General features: G+C 40.7%; 1 protein-coding gene across 1 annotated transcript; it reads left to right on the forward strand.

The window, feature by feature from the left end:
- The first annotated feature begins 214 nt into the window (after nucleotides 1-214).
- On the forward strand, nucleotides 215-14892 carry CLEC5A (C-type lectin domain containing 5A). Its single transcript, XM_036760605.1, has 6 exons — nucleotides 215-302; nucleotides 4936-5004; nucleotides 7084-7143; nucleotides 11410-11546; nucleotides 14322-14428; nucleotides 14778-14892. Exons 1-6 carry the CDS (start codon nucleotides 215-217, stop codon nucleotides 14890-14892), a joined length of 576 nt encoding a protein of 191 aa, XP_036616500.1.
- Nucleotides 14893-22374: the final 7482 nt, after the last annotated feature.

Here is a 22374-nt window from a genome sequence, read left to right on the forward strand (position 1 = left end):
TGAAGAATGGCAGAAGCGCAATAAGAGAGGGTTTTGAAGGCTCTCTGTGAGGACAGAGACTATCCACACTCTGGGCCACCTCTCTATATCTATAGCTTGCTTGTCCCTTATAACTTTCAGAGATCTCTATGTAGGACAGTTCCTATTGGAATAAACAGCAGTATGCCTAATGGTGCTTCTCTCTGACCCATGTAGGCCCCCTACACGATATACTATGGCCTGTGTAAACTGGCACATGGTCATCTCTATAGCCATTGTCGTGGCTGTCAAAGCTGTTGGCACAACCTTTTTTCTCCTTTATCGTAAGTACTTGGTTCCCCTCCCACCTCTTTCTCCTTTCTCTGTGCCCCTCCCCTGGGATTGGGAGACTCAGTATATAGGTTAAGTCCAGTCCTTTACCTCTGGAACTGTCTGTGAAATTGCAAATGCCTACACTAGGCAAGATAGGTCTAGGTCAATGTTGCATGGAATGAAATGTGAAGTGGACAAGAATTCAATAAATGAAGGCCATGTAGACAAAACAATCAGGTGATTCAGGTGCCAAATATTGATACCTTCTATTCTTTCTATTTATCTGGGCAATGGGGGCTTTTCTTTCTTGAATTTTGTAGCTTCAGTATTATCTAATTATAAAGCTTGCATGAGGCAATTAGGGTACCCATATCATAGGGTATGGTAACGAGGTTAGACCAACCAAAACAGTATATCACCAAGTACACAGGGGGTGTGATGTCAGTCATCCATAGCATTCGTATATACCCAGAGTCGTGGTATAAAAGGCATCTTAACTGAGGAAGGGTCTTATTCTAAGTGCAGGAGCAAGATTCTATAAATGTCCTCCTTCCTCCCATGCCAAAGCTTCCATTACAAACTCAATGGAGGAAGAAATGAGGAAGGAAGTGTTAGTAGGAGTCACCAATTGTGCAAGTGGCAGAATTCACTCCTTACCCAATCTGTAACTCTCTTCCCCTGCATCTGGCTACCCCTAAAGCTCTAGAACAATAATGGTACATGGCACTTCCCACCCCAATTCAACCCATGTCTCCCTATCATCTCCAGAATCAAATATAATATCTTCTGTTTGGCATTCAAAGCCTTTACAACTCATATTTCTGGTCTTCTTATACCACCATGTGCTCTAGTGTGGGGACACTGGTTTTCCTGCCGTCCCTCAAACAAGAGACTCCATATCTCAGCTCCAGGAATTTTCCCCAGCTGTTCCCCATGCCTGGAATGTTCTCCCTCCTCATCTCTGCCTCTTAGCTGCCCTCACTTCTTTCAAGAAACCTTTCCTCATTCCCTTTTATGCCAGTGCTTTCCCTCTGATTATTACCAATTCATCCTGAAGATAGCTTGGTCATATATAATTGTTTGCTTGCTCTCTCCCTCACTAGACTGTGAGCTCTTTGGGAGCAGAGATTGTCTTTGGCCTTTCCTTGTATGCCCAGTGCTTAGTGGAGGGCCTGGCACATAGTGTCTGCTTACTAAGTACTTATTTGACCGGTAAAGGGAGAAACCATTTATTAGCAAGTATTTATTACTATTTACACACCTGATACCGTGCTAAGAACTGAGAGAGATACAAAGAAATGTCCCCATCCTCAAAGAACTAAGACTGGTCCAATTTTCAAATAAGATCACAGAGATAGGGGCTGCAAGTTCATTACAAAGATCCCTTAAGTTAGAGGATCAAAAGTGCATGCTAATTTGCATTTTATATACACAAGTTTTATGTTATCCATCCTAAATTAAGAGAGACTGTGTAAAGAGCTGAACGTGGAATCAGGAAGATCTAGATTTAAATTCTTCTTCACGTATGTATTAGCCGTATGACCCTGGGCAAAACTTTTAACCTATTGGCCTCGGTCTCCTCATATGTAAAACAAAAATGATAGCACCTACCTCCCAGGGTTGTTGTGGGGATCAAATAAAATAACATGTGTAAAGTGCTTGCAAACTTTCAGGCACTATATAAATTTTAGCAACATATTATCTTTTTTTTTACCTCTCATGCCTCAGGAAATTTTTAAGACTATAACTTATGGAATGGATGCAATGTCTATTTGTGGAAGAAATTAGCACACCAGGAATTCCCATAATGAGGAGACCTATTGTATGAGTAAAATTTAGGACCCTAGGATTTAGAACTGGAAAGGAGCCTAGAGATCATCTGGTCTAATACCCCATCCCTACCCCACCCCTATAGTTTACAGGTGAGGAAACCAAAACTTGAAGAGGTCATTCAGGTAGTGGGATTGAAACCCAAGTCTCACCTGACTGAAGTTCTATCATTCTTTTCACTATTCCATGCTGCAGCCAGATATTCACCATGACAATTGGAGATGGCCCGGGATGCAATGGAAGACCCTGGCCCTTTTAAGCTAAGGTCTTTTCAGGTTCTCTCTTTGAGTAAGGCAACATCCATTCAGTGAATAGGCCTCTTTAAGAAGTGAGTCAAGGGATGGCCCTTTTAATTTAAAAAAATAAATAATTGACTCTGGAGGAGAAAGTGAAGCTGGTGACCTTGCACAGCTCTCCCTCACTCAATTCAAAGTCAATTGCAAGTCATGTCATCATTTCTCTGATGTCACAGTCCTATTCCAGAATGAAGGGCAAACACAACCTGCACCCAGCCCCCATGCCTTTCCGCTTATGTGAGGATGCTCTTCCCAAAGGAAGGTACATTTTGATAGCTGAAAGCTGACTCCTTAACTTGGGGTTTACTGGGTAGATTTCTTCCTCAAAGAGCAAGCCTTAAATCCAATTCACTCTGGAGCTCACAGATTGGACAATAGGTCGGTGCCCTCCCAGAACAAAGTGAATGTAAATGCCAAATAGTAACTGTTTCTCTTTTGTCCAGGAACCCTGGGGGGTCTTCCCCTCTGTAACGGAAACCACACTGGCATACCCAGGATGCCACATTGGCATACCCAGGGTGGCTGCTAGTGCAGGTTCTTTTATATGCTTTACTAAGAGGTCAATGATCCAGAGAATAATACAGAGCAGAGAAATAAAGACAGGACTCTACTGCCTGAATCAAAGCTTTACATCCACCACTGAATCAAGAGAGCCTTTACCTCTGAGGAGATGGAGAGCTCTGAAGACACAGCCACTCAGTCTCCACCAGGGAATCACAACATCTTTCTCATAAGTGAGCCCCCAAAGCAAAAACTCACCTCTCACAATATATACTTTTTCAGCTAATGGGCTCAGAGACAGAAGGCATCACAACTCAACTCATTGCCTAATTAGCTTATTAACAAAAGATGTGCAAGCCTTCCTACAAGCAAACAAGCAAGCTTCCCTTAATGGGCTCCACATGAGGCCTATTAATGGTCAGGGAAGTTCATTAACATTACACCCTCCCAGTTTGATTTTTTTTTTATTAAAGGAGCCGTCTCTTGACTCACTTCTTAAAGAGGCCTATTCACTGAATGGATGTTACCTCACCCAAAGTGAGAACCTGAAAAGATCTTAGCTTAAAAGTTCCAGGGTCTCCCATTGCATTCTGGGCCATCACCAGTCATTCTGATGCATATCTGGCCACTGGACCCAGGTGGGTTCTGGAGGAGAAAGTGAGTCTGGTGACCTTGTACAGCCCTCACTCAAATCAAAGTCAACTGCAAGTCATGCCATCCTCTCCCTGATATCATGGTCCTCTGGAGAACAAAAGACAAACACAACAATTCCAAGTTGCCACTTTCTGACTAAGTAAACCAAAACCTCCCCAAACATGTAGGTCCATGGTGGCCCCTGTCAGATTGGGATGACCCACCCTTGGATATTCATATTTTAGCAGGATGGAATAACCTCCCCTAATGCAAATCCAGGGTCTCAATCTATTGCTGCTACTTCTATAGAAACCTAGTGTCTGCAGGGGTAAATGTAAGCTCCTTGAGGGCAGGGACTATTTGTTTTGTCTTTGAATCCCCCAAGTCTAGCCCATAGTAAGCACTTAATAAATTCTTTGTTCTTTCATTCTTTTTTTTTGGAGGGAGGAAGGCAGGTTAAGTGACTTGCCCAAGGTCACACAGCTAGTAGGTATGTCAAGTGTCAAGTGTCTGAGGCTGGATTTGAACTCAGGTCCTCCTGACTCCAGGGCTGGTGCTCTACTCACCGCACCACCTAGCTGACCCCCACTTAATACACTCTAGTTGCATTGGATAAGTCTGAGGAAGAAAAATCCCAACCACCACCCCCATCCCCAGACTCCTTCACTGGGTAGATTTCATTTGCACCGAAAAAGAAAACAATAGCCCCCTTTCTCTCATAGGAAGGCTTGGCCCTACACCTATTCTAGGACAACGGGAAGGCTTAGAATCTCTACATTGTGTATAAATCTAGCCTCCCCAGATGACTGTTCTCAGATTGGCATTTGGAATACTCAGAATGGGAGGAAGTCCAAAGGAGTTGTGGGGTCTAGATCTGTCACACACTGAGGAGATGTTTGGTGGTGGCCATGGCTGATATTGGTAAGAAGGACTGAATTTATTTCCCCATCCAGGATTTTTCCACCATTCTCCTGCCTGCCCCTCATTTTCCTTCACCTATAAGACCTAGGACTATGCCTGGAGAGATGAAAAGAGAATCAGGATATGGCTGGCCATGTAGCATAGTAGACATCCTTGTGTGAGAAGTGGAAGAGGAATAGAGAAAAAATATGTTTCTGGCTTGTCACAATGGATCCCCAACCCCCATTAATCCTTTGACTAAAATGAAGATGCTTGAGCTGTGGAGAGAGAGAGAGAGAGAGAGAGAGAGAGAGAGAGAGAGAGAGAGAGAGAGAGAGAGAGAGAAAGAGAGAGAGAGAGAGAGAGAGAGAGAGAGAGAGAGAGAGAGAGAGAAACATATTGTGCAACAGAATTGAGTCATGTTATTGGAGTCATTGGAGAAGATTCTTTCTTGATTGATGCTAACAGCCAACTCTGTCTCTAGTACCACAGATATTCCCTCCTGTCCTTGAAGAAAGCCCCAACTCCACCAGCACAGAAAGAAGCACAACAGGTAATGTCTCTGCCAATTGATTGGCCTCTCGGTTGGACTCCTCTCATTATCCTTTTCCTGACATTCTTCTTTACTGATTTCGAGTTTCTTCCTGCTTTAGCCTCATTCCGTTGTCATTTTCTTTTTCTTTGAGAAATGAGACACTTGGGGCAGGGAGGACAATTATGAGCTTCTTTCTATAGTTCAAGCCAGGTATGATGAGGCTTTGAACTAAAGTAAAGGCTGTGTAAAGGAGGGAGGCAGATGGATGGGAGAGACATTTGGAGGTCAAGCAGTACACTTGGCAGATAATTATATGGGCATATATGTGGGTATATGTATATGGGCAGTGAGAGAAAGGTAAACTTTCCTCCCCTCCCAAATAAGGATGTGACTATGGTTGTGAACCCAAGTGGCTGACCAGATGGTGGCTCCCAACAGAAATAGGGAAATTTGGGAGGAGAGATAAACTGGGGCTAAAATATAATAAATTCTGTTTTGCACATTTTGAGCTTGACTATAGGAGATGCAAGCTAGGTGGCATGATGGACAGAGTTTAACCTCTGCCTCAGTTTCCACAACTGTAAAATAGAGATCATAGTAGCACTTACCACACAGAGTTGTTGTGAGAAGAAGAGGAAATATTTAGACAGTCCAATATAAATGCTAGTCATTTGCTAGTCAAATGCTACCACCATTATCATTGCTGTACAGTGAGCAGTAGTGTTGAACTGAAGGACAGATGGGAGATTAAGGCAGCAAAGAAGTGATAATTGAACAAAAGGGAGCTGGTGAACTCTCTGAGAAATAGAGAGATAAAAAAAGAGGACCCAATACAAAACCTTGGAGGATACCTACTCGTAATAGATAGAAGAATGAGGGTCTAGCAAAAGAAAATGAGAAGTAATGGCTAGACAGATAATAAGAAAATCAAGCAAGCATAGTGTCATGGAAGCCAGGGAGGAAAGATTATGCAGTAGAAAGTCATCAACATTGTTAAAAAACTTCAGAGATAAAAAAAACTTCAGAAGTTAAGTAGAAAAAGAATTTAGGAAAGATCGTTTGCTTTTGCAGATTAAGAGCAACTTGGTTGACCTTGGAGAAAGCAGTTCCAGTCAAACAGTGGGCTCATAATTCTACTGCACCATACTGAGACGGGAGTAGGAGTCCATGTCTATGAATAAGAGTTGGCTGAAAGTTTGGTTGTGAGGAAGGAGACACAGGGTTGTCCTTTAAGGGCATGTATCAAAAATATTAAATTTAAACTTTAAAAAAAAAGAGAGGCAGCTAAGTGGCTCAGTGGATAGAGCACCGGGCCTGGAGTCAGCAAGACCTGAGTACAAATCTGGCCTGTGGGACCTTGGGCAAGTCATTTAACCTCTGCCTTAACCTGCTAGAGAAGGAAATGGCAAACCACTCCAGTATCTTTGCCAAGAAAACTCAGTGGACAGTATTGACGTGCTATGGTCCATGGGGTCACAAAGAACAGGATATAGCCGAACAATTGAATGACAACAACAATAGTCTCTAACCTGGTTCCGAGATAGGACATAAAGCTCAAAAAAATGGATTGTCTTCATCAACCAGCATAAAGTAATTTCTTTAAAAAACAGAGAAAGAGAGAAAAGATGGGAGAGACTTGGGCCTGGTTATATGTGCCAGGGAAAGCATCAAGAGACAAGAAAAAATGGAAAGACAGTATATTGGGTTTACTAGAAATAAATAGTAGGCATAAATTTGGGATGCAAGATATAAAATTGGAAAGTGACATAACTAGAGGACAAAGATCAATAAGTGATAATGTGGTATTGATGATAAAGCACAGTGAAGAAATTCAAAGAAAGGTTGTGGCCTAGGTGGGGATGAGCCCTAGGGCACCTAAGAAAGCTTTTTTATAGAAGCCAATTCTTAAGCTGGGTTTTGAAAAAAAAGTTCATAGAATTCCTAGTTGGAAGGAACATTAGAGTTCTATCTCCTCCCTTCACAAATGAAGAAACTGAGGTTTGTAGAGGTTAGTAATCTCTCTAGGGAAACAAATATAAAGAAATAAGTGTCCAGAATTGAGCCCAGAGCTAAGACAAACAACCTTTCTGCTTACAGTGCCACGGATATCTCCTACTACCTTTGAAGATTACTCCACCACTGAAAACAGCAGAACTGGTAACTTCTAGGGGGACCTTCCCCACTTGATTTCAATAGTCTGGTCTCTTGGTGACCTCTTCTCTTTGTCACCTTCATGACATCCTACTCTCCTAATTGTCCAGTCACCACCACACATGTTTTCAAATTCTGTTCTCTCTCCCCTCCCCTGCTCTTCCCTCTCTTTCCCTTCTCTCTCTTCCTCCTTCTTCTTTTCCTCCTTTGCCCTCTCTTTCCTTCTATTCCCTTCCCTTCCTCCTCTGACTTCACTCTCATTCTTTCCTACCCTATTTCAATGTGTTTTAAATATGTACTAGGTAAAGAACTCTACAGTTCCAAATGTATACGAAGTCTGGCCTGCATAATTTCGGTGACACATAGACCAGCCACCACCGTTTTGGTTTCATGTTGTGTTGTGGTGGAACTATCTCAAAGAATTCAGAGTCAGACCACCCCTAATCCAAGTATAAGCATTTATTGAGATAGATGCCTTTCATGAAACTTCAGAGAAAGCAAGATGGATTTTTATAGGGTAAAGATGCAATTACATAACAGAAATTATCAATTTTTTTGTTTGTTAAGGATTTGTAAAGGTTTGTTAAAGGTTTGTTAAGGGAATAGGTAATAGGGGAGGGGTCCCAGCCACAGTGGAACTGCCCACGCAATTACCCACAATGCATACAGAAAAACCCATTTGGGGGGATATGTATGCATGATAACGATATTATAATAAGCCTCTCTAGGTGATAAGTTCACCTAAAGGACAGCTTTTGCTATTACTACACAGGTTTCCACTTAGGGAAAGTCCCTTCTATTGTTTTGGGGTCTACATCCTGCTCGGGCATCCTGGTGGAGCTGCTTTCTGATTGGCTGAATACTGTGGTCCTGTCTGAGACTAGATGATTTGCTGGTTGTGGCTGAGTGCATGCAAACACCTGCTATTTGTCTGGGGGCAGTGACTGGGATCCTATCACATGGACACGCCTGCTGTTTCTGTGAGAAATATGAGTTCATGGACACACCTGTTGTTCTAGTGAGCAGTGAGGCATATATGAAGAAGTTAGGATATTGAGTGGGGGGGAGGGGCAGAGTGGCTAGGCAGGGGCAGTGGGCCCGCTGTTCCGTAGGGCCTATAAGGAAGTTAGAATACTGAGGCTGGGGGCAGTTTTATTAGGAGTCCATCACCACCAGCATCTTCTAAGACTTGGCCCTTTTCTGCCATTTCAAGGGCATCCTTAGCATCCTCAGCCTTGTGAACCAGAAAACAAGGGACTGGACCCTTGACGTTCCATTTGTCAACAGTCACCACTCCCTGGTATAGCTACAGCTACAGGGTTTACAAAAGAAGCATAGTCCAAGCGCTAAGAACATTAAGCATAAATATGCAAAGTAACTATGGAGCACAAAACCCAGTACCCTTAGTAAAGCGCTGAGGAAATTAAAGGAAAGATTGTGGATGGGATGGGGGTGGGAGGTTGCTTGAAGAAGATAATTCTTGAGCTGGGTTTTGAAAGATATTCATATTTAGAGCTGGAAGGGACCTTGGACCTCCAGCTCTCTTGTTCTACAGATAAGGACATTGAGGTTCAGAGAGGTCGTATGTAGGAAATAGGAAAGTCAAGATTTGAGCCCTGGTCTTCTTGAGGGTCAAGGCCAACAACTGGCTCTATTTGCAGTTCCATCAACCTCACCTGTCACCTCTGAAGAGAACTTCAGACGCATCACCACAAAGAACAGGGGAACGGGTAACTTCTAGGGGAACCATCATCACTTGGCTTCAATGGTCTGGATTGTAGACAATCTCTCCTCAATATCCCCTTTCTGACATCCTTTCCTTCTAATGGTCAAGTTTTTGCCACTCCTGTTTTCAGCCTTTCCTCCCTTCTTTCCTTTCTTATTTCATTTCTTCTTTCCTTCCTTCTCTCTATTTCTCTAGTCTTCTTCTTTCTATGTAGGAAATTAGGGAGCAGCACAGAGGAGCAAGAAGATAAGGAAACTCAGGAATGACAGTTTTAAAGAGAGCAAAACCATTACAGAATCATAAAATGTCATTGTTGGAAGGAACCTTAGAGACAACCCTTTCATTTGACAGATGAGGACACATGGTATGGTATAAACAGCACTGGATTTGGAGTCAGAGTACTTGGGTTAAAACCTTGGCTCTGATACTTATTTTCTGTATGGCCTTAGACAAATCATCTTGCCTTCTTTGGGTTTCAGTTTCTCATCTGTAAAATGAAGGGAATTGGGTTTAATGGGCTTTAAGGTCATGTTGGATGTGACTGAAAATGACTCAACAACTACTATACAACTACTGTACTGTACTGTACCTTCCAATGGTATTATCAAGAAAATCTCATCTTAGTTCTGTCTACTGTCCCTCTTCAGAGCAACAAAGATCACCTCAAGTACTAAAGAAAACAGGGCTAATTTAGGTAGAGGAAAAAGCTTTTTTGTATAAACTGAAAATGTGATTTTATTCTAATAAACTCAAGAAGAATATCCCAAGTTATTTCATCACTGTGGAATTCAATTATAATAAATTTTAAGGTAGAAATCACTTTCCTAGTCTGCCAAATCACCAGATGAAAACAGACATACAGCTTCTCAGAAATGAATTAGCAAATGAAAAAGAAAACAATTTTTCTTGCCAGGGAAAAGAGAGATTTTATTCACATACCTTAATGCACCAATCTCTCCATCCTTCCTCCTTTCTCCTGGAGCTTTTTGACTTTATCAGTGGTATTTTGGAAGTTTTTCTTGGGATAATTAGGAAGATAATCATAGATCACTGGATTTCACTTTAAGGTTCCCAAAACACTTTGCTCAAAACAAAAAGTCAACAAGCACTTATTAAGCATTGTCGTGTGACGGGCTCCATGCTAAGCATCAGAGGCAAAAGCAGCTCCCACTTTCAGAAAGCTCTCAGTCTGGTGGGGAGAGAACATGCAAACAACTATGTACAAATAAGCTAAAGACAGGACAAACTAGAGGTAATCTTGGAAGGAAGAAACATACATAAGGGAGATTGGGAAAAGCTTCTTGCAGAAGTTGAGATTTTAGCTGGGACTTCAAGAAAACTAGAAGACAAAGTTGAAGATGGAGATTACTAATAAAAGAGTAATTTCAGGATTTAGTCATTCACATTTGAGGAAACTGAGGCAGAGAGATAAACTGGGCTTACAGCAAATATCAGAAGCAAGAATCAAACCAGTTTTCCTGATCCAAGTTCAATGCTCTCTTCACTACTAAAGAGGTACCATACCTACCGCCTATTAAGGGACGGTAGATATGGTTATAGATGAAGGAAGTTTGAGGGTACTTATTATTTGATGACTTCCTGAACTAGTGAACTAGGCCAATATTTCCAGTCCCTAACCAACGATTCTCCCTTTTAACATCTTCAATATGGCTTCCATCCAGAATGTACTATTAAACTATTCTCAAGAAGGTCATCAGTGACCTCCTTGTAAAATATAATGGACTTTTCTCTAAACTTATTCTCTTTAATCTTTCTGTTGCATTACAAACTGCTTCTTCAAAATCTTTCCCCTCTATCTTTCCTGACTTATCCTTTTCCTTCCCCCTCCTTTCCCAACCTCTGACAAAACCTTTCCCTTACCTTCCTAAGATATCTCCACTTGAATGATCCATTGTCATTTCAAACAGAATCTGTTCAAAACCAAACGCATTAAGAACCCCATGAAATCAAATCCCCTCTTCCAAGTCTCCAGACCTTTTCCTCAATCCCTATAGCTAATCAATCACTAAGTCACTTTGATACTTTCTGCAAAATGCCTCTCGGATCTGTCTATTCCTTTCTATTTTTACTACCCCTTTGTAAATCCAAGCCCTTACCACTTAGCACCTGTGGACTACTGGGTGGGGGGGGGAGTTTTCTAATGTAATTTCAGGCTCTTTGCCTTCCAAATAATTATATATACCACTTCCAGACTTTGTTAGGTGCTGGCTAATGAGAGTTGGGAGACAATAACATATAATTCAACAAACATCTATTAAGCAACTACGATACGCAAAGCACCAAATACTAAAACTGTCCTCAAGGAACCTACAATTTATTTTAAATTTAAGACAGAAATACTGGGGGAAAAGTTAACACAGAAATACCTACAAAAACAGATATGTGCCATAGGAATGGTCTGAATTTTCTCTTATTTTTCCCCATTTGTTTCACTCATCCAATTCTTCATAAACCTAAGAATCATCCCCTCCCCAAGTGACTGCTTGCTCACAGTCTCCCATTATCACTTCTTTCTCATCCTCCAGACTGCCCTATTCGGTGGGATCTTTATATGGGGAGATGTTATTTCTTCTCTACCAATGAAGAAAACTGGAACAACAGTCAGAGCCGATGCTCTAATGAAGGGGCTACACTGGCAATTATCAACAACAAAAAGGAGCAGGTGAGAACCATCATGGTGGAAGAGGAAAAGAACACCATTCTAGACCCCTGGCTAGGATGGAAGTATGTTCTTTTGGGGCATGGGTGAGAACTTGCCTTCCTATCCACATTTGGTATGCACACCAAGTTTAGTGAATGGAGTGATAACTTACAATGTTTAGTCTTTTTCTTATAAGACAATGGCCTTGGCATTCTAGAGGTGTACCCTCTAGAGGAAGTAGGAGGGGCATTCCAGCTGGAGCTGGTGATAAAGGGGGATGGAGATTATGAGGGCAAAGAATGTGAGAATTAGAGAGGTCACTTGAGAGGCTACTCAGTATGGTAAAAAGAGTATTAGAATGAATGGATGAGAGCAATTTGTTTCAATGGCCATGAAGGCAGCTGAAGTAGGTGCTACAGAATGCTTAGAGCTTAGTCAAACATCAGATATGCCAAGGCCATCCAATGCCTCCCAAGTCACCACCAGTCATCTTGATAAAGGCAAGACAAAAAGGCAAGACAAAATTGCCACTGGACTCAGGAAGGCAGAGTAAGGTTGACGACTTTGTGCAACTCAGCCTCACTTAAATCTAATTCAGGCACTAGTCAAGATATCACCCCATGATGTCACTGGTCCTCTTTGAAAACAAAGGACAAACAACAACAACAACTTTGCTAAAGTATCTTTGTTTTGTTTTCAGAATTTTGTTTTGTTTTTTCCTTTTTTTGCTGTTGTTTATCTTTTTTCCTTGTGGGGAGAGAAAAAAAATACTCGTTAATTTAAATAAAATAAAAAGAGAATTTTTTTTTTAAAAAAGAATGAAAGAACACTAGTCCCATTTCTAACACTTACTGCTTGTGTGACCATGGGCAAATCACAGCCTTCCTAAGCCTCAGTTTCTTTTTCCATCTGTAAAATGAGGGAGTTAGAATAGATGGCCTCAGGGGTTCCTAAACCTATGATCTTTTACAGTTTGAGTTGTGCTTACAGTCAGTCAATAAACATTTATTAAGCATCTACTATGTGCCAGGCACTGTGCTTAGCACTGGAGATACAAAGAAAGGCAAAAAACATTCCCTTCCCTAAAGGTAGGTCTAGTGGGGGAGACAGTATGCAAATAAATAATACATGCGAACAAGCAATCAGTAGGATAAATTGGAAATAATCAACCAAGGGAAGGGACTAGAATTAAGAGAAACTGTGAAAGGCTCCCTGAGGAAGGTGAGATTTTAGCTAGGATTTGAAGGAAGCCAGGGGAAATGGAGATGAGGAGAGAGAGCATTTCAGGAGTGGAAGGTCAGCCAGTGAAAGTGGACTCGGGAGATGGAGTTTCTTGTGTGAGGAACAAGGAGACTGGTGTCACTGCATCAAAGACTACTTAGTGTTGTGGAGTATAAGACATAAGAAGACTGGAAAAGTGGAGGGGTTGGGGCAAGAAAGCTATGAAGGGCTTTGAATGACAGTCTTCATTCTATACCTCTTACCTCCTCATGAAACAACTCTCAGAATCACTGATCATAGGTAGGTATTCTCATTGTCACTGGAGGCCTTCAAGAAGAAGGGACCAGAAGACCCATTTGGGGGGTGAGGTGGTGCAATAGATAGACTGCCAGGCCTGGAGTCAGAAAGATCTGAGTTCAAATCCATCCACAGACACCTACTAGCTGTATGATCCTAGGAAAGTCACTTACCTCTGTTTTCCTCACCTGTAAAATAAGCTGGAGAAGGAAATGACAAAGCACTCCAGTATCTTTCCAAGAAAAGCCCAGATGGGGTCACGAAGAGTCAGACACAACTGAACAACAAACACAACAGATGACCTCATGCCAAAGATCTTGATCCTGGAGAGGTTGGGCTCAATGGCCTCTGAAGCCCTTTGCAACCTTAAGGTCCTGTGATATCGTGATTCCTCAGATGGGGTGACAGAAGAGCCAGGCAGAGTGGGAATGTATAGGACTAATGGGGCATGATAGATTGAAAGAGAGATGCATTGTGACAGGCTGGTTTCTAAGGGTTGGGGTCTCCTATGGGAAGAGGAAGAGAATAGATGTGGAAAAGAAGAAGAGGAGAGGGGAGAAGGAAAGTGGAGAAAGGATCTGGATTCAAATCCCAACTCTACTATATACAGTGTGACTTTGAGTTAGTCACTCATCTCTCTAAACTGAGGTATCATCATCTATAAAATAAGGAAGCATGAGCACATAATATCTAAGGATCCTCCTAGCTCGAATTTATGAACTTGAATTCTAGACTTGTAGTCAGTACATATTCAGGATGCTCATTATATAACAGGACCCTCTCCCTCATTTTACAGATGAAGAAATTGAGATCCTCAGTTTAATGACTTGCCCAAGAGATAATTAGTCAATAGCAAGCCCAGGATTTGAACTCTGTTTGTTAGTTGTTGGTTATCTTTTTCTGAATTATTTGCAAATTTTTATATCACTCCAGGCTTTCTTCTCTTAGGATATGTCCAAGGAAACCTAGTTTGAACCAGAAAATATTGTTGTCATTGTTTATTGTCTGTTGTAGCTTCTTTTTTTATTATTTGGATGGAGGGAATCTTGGAGGGTACACACATCAAGATATTTCAAAGTGTTGTTGTGTTGTTATCTAAGTGATCTGAATTATTCACTGATTTGGTTTCTGTATGTTGCTGGTTCCTTTCATGGGTGGGTAGTCAAATTAACTATAAAACTGAGAAATAACCCCTCACTGTACCAGGGACAGTCACTTCTATGGTCTCAGTCTGGGGCACTGAGACTCAGTGTGACATTGGCCTAATTTCCTTTTCAGGGGTTTCTCCAGGGGAGAGCTGGTTTAGAGGTATATTTCATTGGCCTTCGATACCAGCCTTCACAAAAAAGGTGGCAGTGGATTGATGGCTCAGGATTCATGGTCAAGTAAGTAGACAGACTTTAGGGATTTCATTTGACATAATACATGTTCTGAATTCCAAAACAGTGATGAATCAGCTTTTAGAACACCGTTCATTATACTTTGAGAAATGTTTGTCCATACAGACTGAGAAGGTAAGTTTTGAGCAAGGTTTTAAAGTAGACAAGAGCCATGGATTGCTGGAAAAGAAGGAGCAGGGGAGATACAGGGAATTCTGTTTGTGTAGAGTACCCTGAGGAACGCTTAATAATAGGAAGTACCAAAGAATGAGACCCTATTGCTATTCAAGTCTGGGTCATGGCTCTAATCCCCCACCACAAAACTACCCTGACCTTCCCTTCTCTCTCCACCCAGCATTACAAATGACAGGCCACATTCTGAATGTGGAACTATAGGGCTCACTCCCACCGTGGACATGGCACCTTGTGAGGTTTCCCATCGATGGATATGTGAGAAGAGAGCTTCGTAATCTCCATTGTTTTGGCGCAGCTCCCTAAGGTGAGGAGAGAGGGACATGCCTCCAACACACACGCCAAGGCCATGGGAGAGCCCTCAACCGGGGAAGTGCCATCCAGGAGATAATACATCATTGTCTCTGGACGCAGACGGGATGGCACTGGTTAGAGGCAGAAATGCCCAGGACCTAGAAAAAGAGATTTGAAGGCCAAGATTTGAGAAGATTTAAGAAAAAATTCAATAGGTACTTTCTATGTCTCCACAAACTTGATCATCCTAAGCTTATGTACTTTATTTTGTTTTATTTTATTTTTCCTTAATTGCGTGATAAAACTTTCCCACACCACTGTGTCTTGGTTGAATTATAGGAAAAAATGACCTTGATCCTTTTCTAGGTCGCTAGAGCTACAGAAATCCAGGTATTCTGCAGAGGTTGGTGGTAGCAAGAGTGTTGCCACAACAGTTCTGAGATGTGGCCCATTAGAAAGTAAGGAAGATCTCATTCAGAGTGGTCTGAGGTTTGATTATGAGTACTATCACCCTTTAGGCTTGGGATATTTCTTTAAAAGCATCCTTTAAATTTTATTGTGTGAGCGACTAACTAAATAAGACCAGCTATGAACACACATATATCAACAATCGATTTCTTTCCATGATTGGGTTGTTGTTTTGGTTTGCTTTTTTTGAGACAATGAGTGTTAAGAGACTTACCCAGGGTCACACTGCTAGTAAATATCTGAGGCTGGATTTAAACTCAAGTCTTCCTGACTCCAGGGCCAATGCTCCATCCAACGTACCACCTGGCTGTCCCTCCATGATTGTTAATACTTTTTTTGTAAACCATAATTTCCTGGACCAAATCTAACAAAAGGAAGTTAGGAAACCAGGATGCAGCTGGCCATGAGAGATGGTTTTGTGGCATACCTAAGTGTCCCAACATCCTGCCTGAACACTGTGGTGCAATAGAAGAGTAAAGTTCAGAGTTGAAAGAGACCTTAGAGATGTAGTCTAACCTCACCACCAGTATAGCCAGACATCCTTTCTAGCCTCTCTGACAGCATCTAGCATCCAGCCTCACCTTGAAGAACTTCAGCTCCCTGGGGTCGGGACTGAGCTGAAGCCCACTAGAACTAGTGCTGGACTGGTGCTCAGAAACCACCAAACACTGCAGATCAGGGCCTGCTTTATTGTATTATTGATTATCTAGGCTTAAGAAAGCGGTGGAGAAAATGTGAATAGGGCAGATTACATTTAAGAGTGTCACCTATAATTTTTTTTTCCTTTCAGAGAGACATAACTAAACATTCACCAGCAAACCCTTATGTAGGGTTCACTATCTAGTGAAATATTCAGCCGAACAACTTTGTTTTACATTATTATGTGTTTGTATCAATTAGAAATGTCTTTTTATGGCTTTCCTTTGTAGGTCATAATGTTTCCTCCTAAAACAATATGAAACTTCTTGTAGTTCAGTCATGTCTGACTCTTCATGACCCAATTTTTGGGATTTTCTTGGCAATGATACTAGAGTGGTTTGCCATTTCCTTCTCCAGCTCATTTCACAGATGAGGAAACAAAGGGTGAAGTGACTTAGCTAGCATCACACAGCTAGTAAACGTCTGAGGCTGGATTTGAATTCGTGAAGATAAGTCTTCCTGATTTCAAGACCAGCACTCTGATCTACTGTGTCCCCTAGCTGCCTCCCCATATAGAGCTAGTCTATTCTTTTTACATTACAATCCCTCCAATATTCATAAATGGCTATTAAGTCCTCATGTAGTCTTCTCACTCAGTTCCTTCTACCTTTATTTTTAAGACTAAGAGGCTATGTGTGTGCATTTGCTTCCTAAAGCAGGTTTCTAAACCTATGATCTCTCTTATAGCCTGCCTGATTTGTACCTATATTGTTGCTGATGGCATTGTTCAGTAATTTCAGTCACATTCAACTTTATGACCGCATTTGGGGCTTTCCTGGCAAAGATACTGGAGTGGTTTGCCCCTTCCTTCTCCAGCTCATTTTACAGATGAGGAAACTGAGGCAAACAGGGTTAAGCGACTTGTCCAGGATCATACAGCTAGAAAGTGTTTGAGGCCGGATTTGAACTCAGGTTTTCCTGACCCCAGGCTTCTTGCATTATAGGCACCATCTAGGTGCCAACTTCTATGTAGATAAAAGTGATCATGGAGATGTTAGACATCTCTCCTCAGGTAGAGAGAGTATGAGGGGAAGATCTAAAGAAAAAATATTGAGTGGGTTTGACATATAAGGATTTAGGTTTGTGGGGGATAATGATTGTTGGGGAATTGACCTTTAGGTAGAAGTTTGGGGGGGGGGGAGAGAGAGAGAGAGAGAGAGAGAGAGAGAGAGAGAGAGAGAGAGAGAGAGAGAAAGAATGTTTTAAAACAAAAGTCCTTTTCTGATGTTTCATTGTGACACTGAGGTGACTTTAAATTCTTTTTTAAATTTTTTTCCAATATGTGTTAAAATAATTTTTAACATTCATTTTTTAAAAATTTTAGCTCCAAATTCTGTCCCTCTCTCCCAATCCTCCCCTCCTTGAGAAAGCAAATAATTTGATAAAAGTTATACATAGGGTCATGCAAAACTTATTTCCATAGTAGTCATGCTGTGAAAGAAAACATAGACCAAAAGACAAACAAACAAAAAACAAATAAGAAAAATAAAGCAGGTTTAAAAAAGTGTACTTCAGTATGTATTCAGACTCCATCAGTTCTTTATCTGGAGGTAGATGAATTGTGTTAGATCACTGAATTGCTGAAAATAGCTAAATGACTTGCCCAGGGTCACACAGCTAATAAGTATCTGAGACCAGATTCGACCTCAGGAAGATAGTCTTCCTGACTTCAGGCCTGGTACCCTATCCACTATGTCACCTAGCTACCTCCTTTATCACAGAGGCTAATCCAGCCAGAGGTCCAGACAAAGTATCTTCAGGTATCCCTTCCACAGACAGGGCACACTGAAATTTGTCCAAGGATCCTGGTCACACAAAGGGTGCTTTCACTAGAGAACTGGACAAAAGATTTCCTTGGGATTACTGAACACATAGGACACTTGAAATTTTCCCCAGTGGATCCTTTCTACTCCACTGAGAAAATACTAACTCAGCCAATAATAGGGCAAGTAGGTTTAGTTTAAATATAAAACAAAGTTGGAGGGGATGTGGGAAAATTGGGACATTAATGCATTGTTGGTGTAGTTGTGAACTGATCCAAACATTCTGGAGAGCAATTTGGAACTATGCCCAAAGGGCTATATAAAACCATGCATACCTTTCACCAAGTAATACCACTACTAGATCTGTATCCAAAGAGACTGAATACTCTTGAAACAAAAAACAAATTTAAGTGGGAAAAAAGCATGATCTTCCTCGTATTTGTGATAATGATTTTTTTAACTTAAGTGAAGATCTTTCCATTTATTCCTATCAAATGTCATGTTGCTAGCTTTGGTTGCTTAGAATAGAACATAATAATAGAATATAACAATAGAACATAAACTTCTTGAGGGCAAGACTTGTTTTACCTTTGAGTGTGTATACTCAGTCAAAATACTCAACCTGTGAAAATATTTGTATAGCCTTATTTTTGTAATTCAGAACATTAGACATCCTTCCCAGATATGTCACCTGACTCAATTTCATAATCGTATCATTCATCCTTTCATTGACGTCCTTGATATAAATGTTGAATAGAGTAAGACCAATAGCAGAACCCTTCCCTAGCTAGACAACACCCTCCAAGTTTATATTCATCCATTAATCATTATTATTTAAATATAGCTGTGCGATCAACCACAAATTCACAAGACTCATATCATCTATGCCAGAGTCTCTAATTCTGTCGATGAGTCTGGTATGAAACATATTGCTGAATGCCCTGCTGAAATCCAGATACATCATATATAAGTTTGATTTACCAACCTAGTAACATTATCCAAAAAGGAATTGTGGTTAATTTGGAATGACTTATTCTTAGCGAATGCATGTAAGTATGATTATCACTTCCCTTTATAAGTTCTTATAAACCATTTGTTTAGTAATCTCTTCTAAGAATTTTGTAGGGCATTGACATCATTCTCACCAGTCTATAGTTTCAGAATGAATACATTTCATGTCCTTTTGAAAATGGGAAAATATTTTCTTGTCTCCAGAGTCTAAAACCTCTCACTCTCCATGATCCCTTAGAGATTACCAACAATTGTTGTGCAAAAAATTTTCAATTTGTTTTCATTCAAATCAATCTTTGAATTGACCATGTTTTCTTTTCAGTTAATTCTTTTTAAACAATGCTTTCTTTATTCTTTTTTTACACATAATATTTAAAACCACTTACTTGGCCTGAGGAGCTGGAGTTCTATATCTGCTTCCTTTTCCTTAAGAGACTCCTCTGTTCTAGAGCCAAGGACATGGTCTGACTATGTCCATTACCCCAGAACATCCCAGGTTTGTCATCTCAAAACACCATGCCATCTATTACTGAGTCAAACTTGGCTACAATACAAGGAGCCAGGAAGAGTAGTTTTGTGGATGTCCTGAAATGGTCGTGGTAATACTCTTTCCCCAGCCAAATATTTGCCATCCTTAGCAAATCAACAGGGGTGTTTGGGGCAAATTTTTCAAATTTCCAATTGTGAAAAGTTCTCTGGGATTTGAGGGAAGCTCAGGCATTGCTCTCTCAAGTGTCTCCTCCAGTCTATGTTCTGTCTCAAAAAGTTCATGCACCACAGTTCTTGATTGTCCCCAAAATGCCATGAAAGAATCTCAGTAGTTCCTTCGGTATAGTCCTTTATACTGTCCCAAATTTAACAGCCTTTAGAAAGGTCTTGGACCAACCACAGCTAATGATCCTGAAGACCACAATTACCCTCAAATACAAAGTTATATGAATTCAACAAATAAGTGACATTTTATAAAGCTTACTTTTAAAAAACCCTCCCAAAGCCAAGAAAATAGAGAAAAGAAAAAATCATAATAAAACAAACAACTCAAAGGAAAAAATAGAGAAAAGGAAAATCAAGCTTTCCTTCTCAGAGCCAGATTAGCCTCAAATGAACTCCCAGAATAATACAGAGGGCTCTTTTTACAGGGCTTAGGGACATAAAGATCAACTGGAAGTCAACTCTTTTTGTTTCTATTTCCTTTTTTATATTTAATTTATTATTTTCAGTTTTCAACATTCACCTGCATAAGTTTTTAAATTTTCTCCCCCTCCCTCCCCAAGATAGCATGCAATCTGATATGGGCTCTACACATACATTCCTATTAAACACATTTTCACATTAGTCATGTTGCATGAGAAGAACCATAATGAATGGGAGAAGCCATGGAGAAAAGAGTCTGCTTCACTCTGCATTCTGACTCCATAGTTCTCTGGATGTGGATGGCATTTTCCATCATGAGTCCTTTGGAAAAGTTTTAGGTCCTTGCATTGCTGAGAAGGGCTAAGTCTATCAAAATTAGTCCTCGTACACTGTGGCTGTTACTATGTACAATGTTCTCCTGGTTCTGCTCACTTCACTCAGCATCAGTTCATATAAGTCTTTCCAGGTTTTTCCAAAGTCCATCTGCTCATCATTTCTTATATCACAATGGTATTCCATTACATTCATATCACAACTTGTTTAGCCATTCCCCAGTTGATGGGCATTCCCTTGATTTCCAGTTCTTGGCCACCACAAAAAGAAGTGCTACAAGTGAGTGCTTTTCACATTTTTATGATCTCTTTGGGATACAGCCCTAGGAGAGATGTTGCTGGGTCAAAGGGTATGCACATTTTTGGAGCCCTTTGGGCATAGTGGAAGTCAACTTTTCAGGGTAAAAATCCTTCAGTGATTCCCTTCATCATATTATTGAGTCATTTCAGTTGTGTCTGACTCTTCATGACCCCATTTGGGATTTTTTTTTTGACAAAGATACTGGAGTAGTTTGCCATTTCCTTCTCCAACTGAAGCAAACAGGGTTGGTTAAATGACTTACCTAGGGTCACAGAGCTAGTATGTGTCTGTAGCCAGAGCTGAACGCATGAAGATGAGTCACTCTGATTCTAGGTCTGGCACTCTATCCACTGCACCTAGCTGCCCCCTTCATCACATGGGGCAATCCAGCCAAAGGTCCAGACAAAATATCTTCAGGTATCCCTTCAATATACGGGGCACACTGAGATTTGTCCAAGAATCTAGGTGATCTCACTAGAAAACTGGACAGAACACTACCTCGAGATCATTGAACACATGCGACACTTGAAGTTTTCCCCAATACAGCCTTACCACTCCACTGAGAGATTCCTGAGTCAACTGACAATAGAACAAATAGGTTTAGTTTAAATATAAAACAAAGCCAGATAATCCCTGATCATATGTGGAAGTCCCCAAAGGGATGAACATTTGGGGTTTATTGGAATCAGACCCTCGAAAATGGAGGAGTTTGCCATATCTAATCTGCTTGGCCCAGCAGGTCTGAGACTTTGTGTCTACCTCTACTCTGGACCAATTCACATAGTCTAGGCTGGATTCAAGTCTAGAGGAGCCTGGCCCTAAATGAGGAGGGTTAAATCTCCCTTTTCTCCCACTCTTAAAATTTTGCATTTTTCTTAGGCATTGGCTCATATCTAAGTATTTACAAAGGGAGAAATAGAATGGTATTCAGTGTATGCTCTAGAGCTGATATTTATTTTATGCACAAAAGAAATCCTGAAAGACAAAAGACTCACAGTACATAGATAGGATTAATAAAAAAGGATCCAACAAATTAAGCTATGCCAACAGCTATATTCTTCCAAGGAGGTTGATACCTAAACCTCATCACAATAAAAAGCAGATTTTAGGATTGCTGAACGGCTATGGTTACATTTCACCCTAGTTCTGCATTCCAAACAATCCCATTTCATGTCATCTGTCAAAAGGAACAAACCTTGGGCACATCCTCTTCTGAGTGCTCATCTTCTCACATGGAAGCTGGACCTTGTCATTTCAAAGCACCAAGTCTTTCAGCAAAGAGTCATACATAGCCAGATACTGCTAGGAAAGGCAGCTTTACACATACTCAGAGGTGATTTTACACACACACACACACACACACACACACACACACACACACACACATAATACATATATAAATTGCATATACATATATTTACATACACACATACCTAGATATACACACATGCATAGATATATATAGATATATAACATGTATCTATGTTTATGTGTGTGTTGTGTTTATACTATGACATGTTATAAATCTGTGTATATTGTGTTATTGTATTTTCACTGTATATTTTTCGGTTGATTCTGCTTTTTCATTCTAAAACAGCTCCCTGAATTCCTGATAATTATCATTTTGTACAGTGAAATAATATTCTATTACTTTCATAATCTCAAAAAGCATCAATCAGGAAACATTTGCTAAGTGCTTACCATGTGCCAGCCACTGTGATAAGTTCTGGGGATATACTACAGTTTGTTTAACCATTC

This window comes from Trichosurus vulpecula, chromosome 5 (genome assembly GCF_011100635.1).
Source record: "Trichosurus vulpecula isolate mTriVul1 chromosome 5, mTriVul1.pri, whole genome shotgun sequence".
Classification (NCBI taxonomy): Eukaryota; Metazoa; Chordata; class Mammalia; order Diprotodontia; family Phalangeridae; genus Trichosurus; species Trichosurus vulpecula.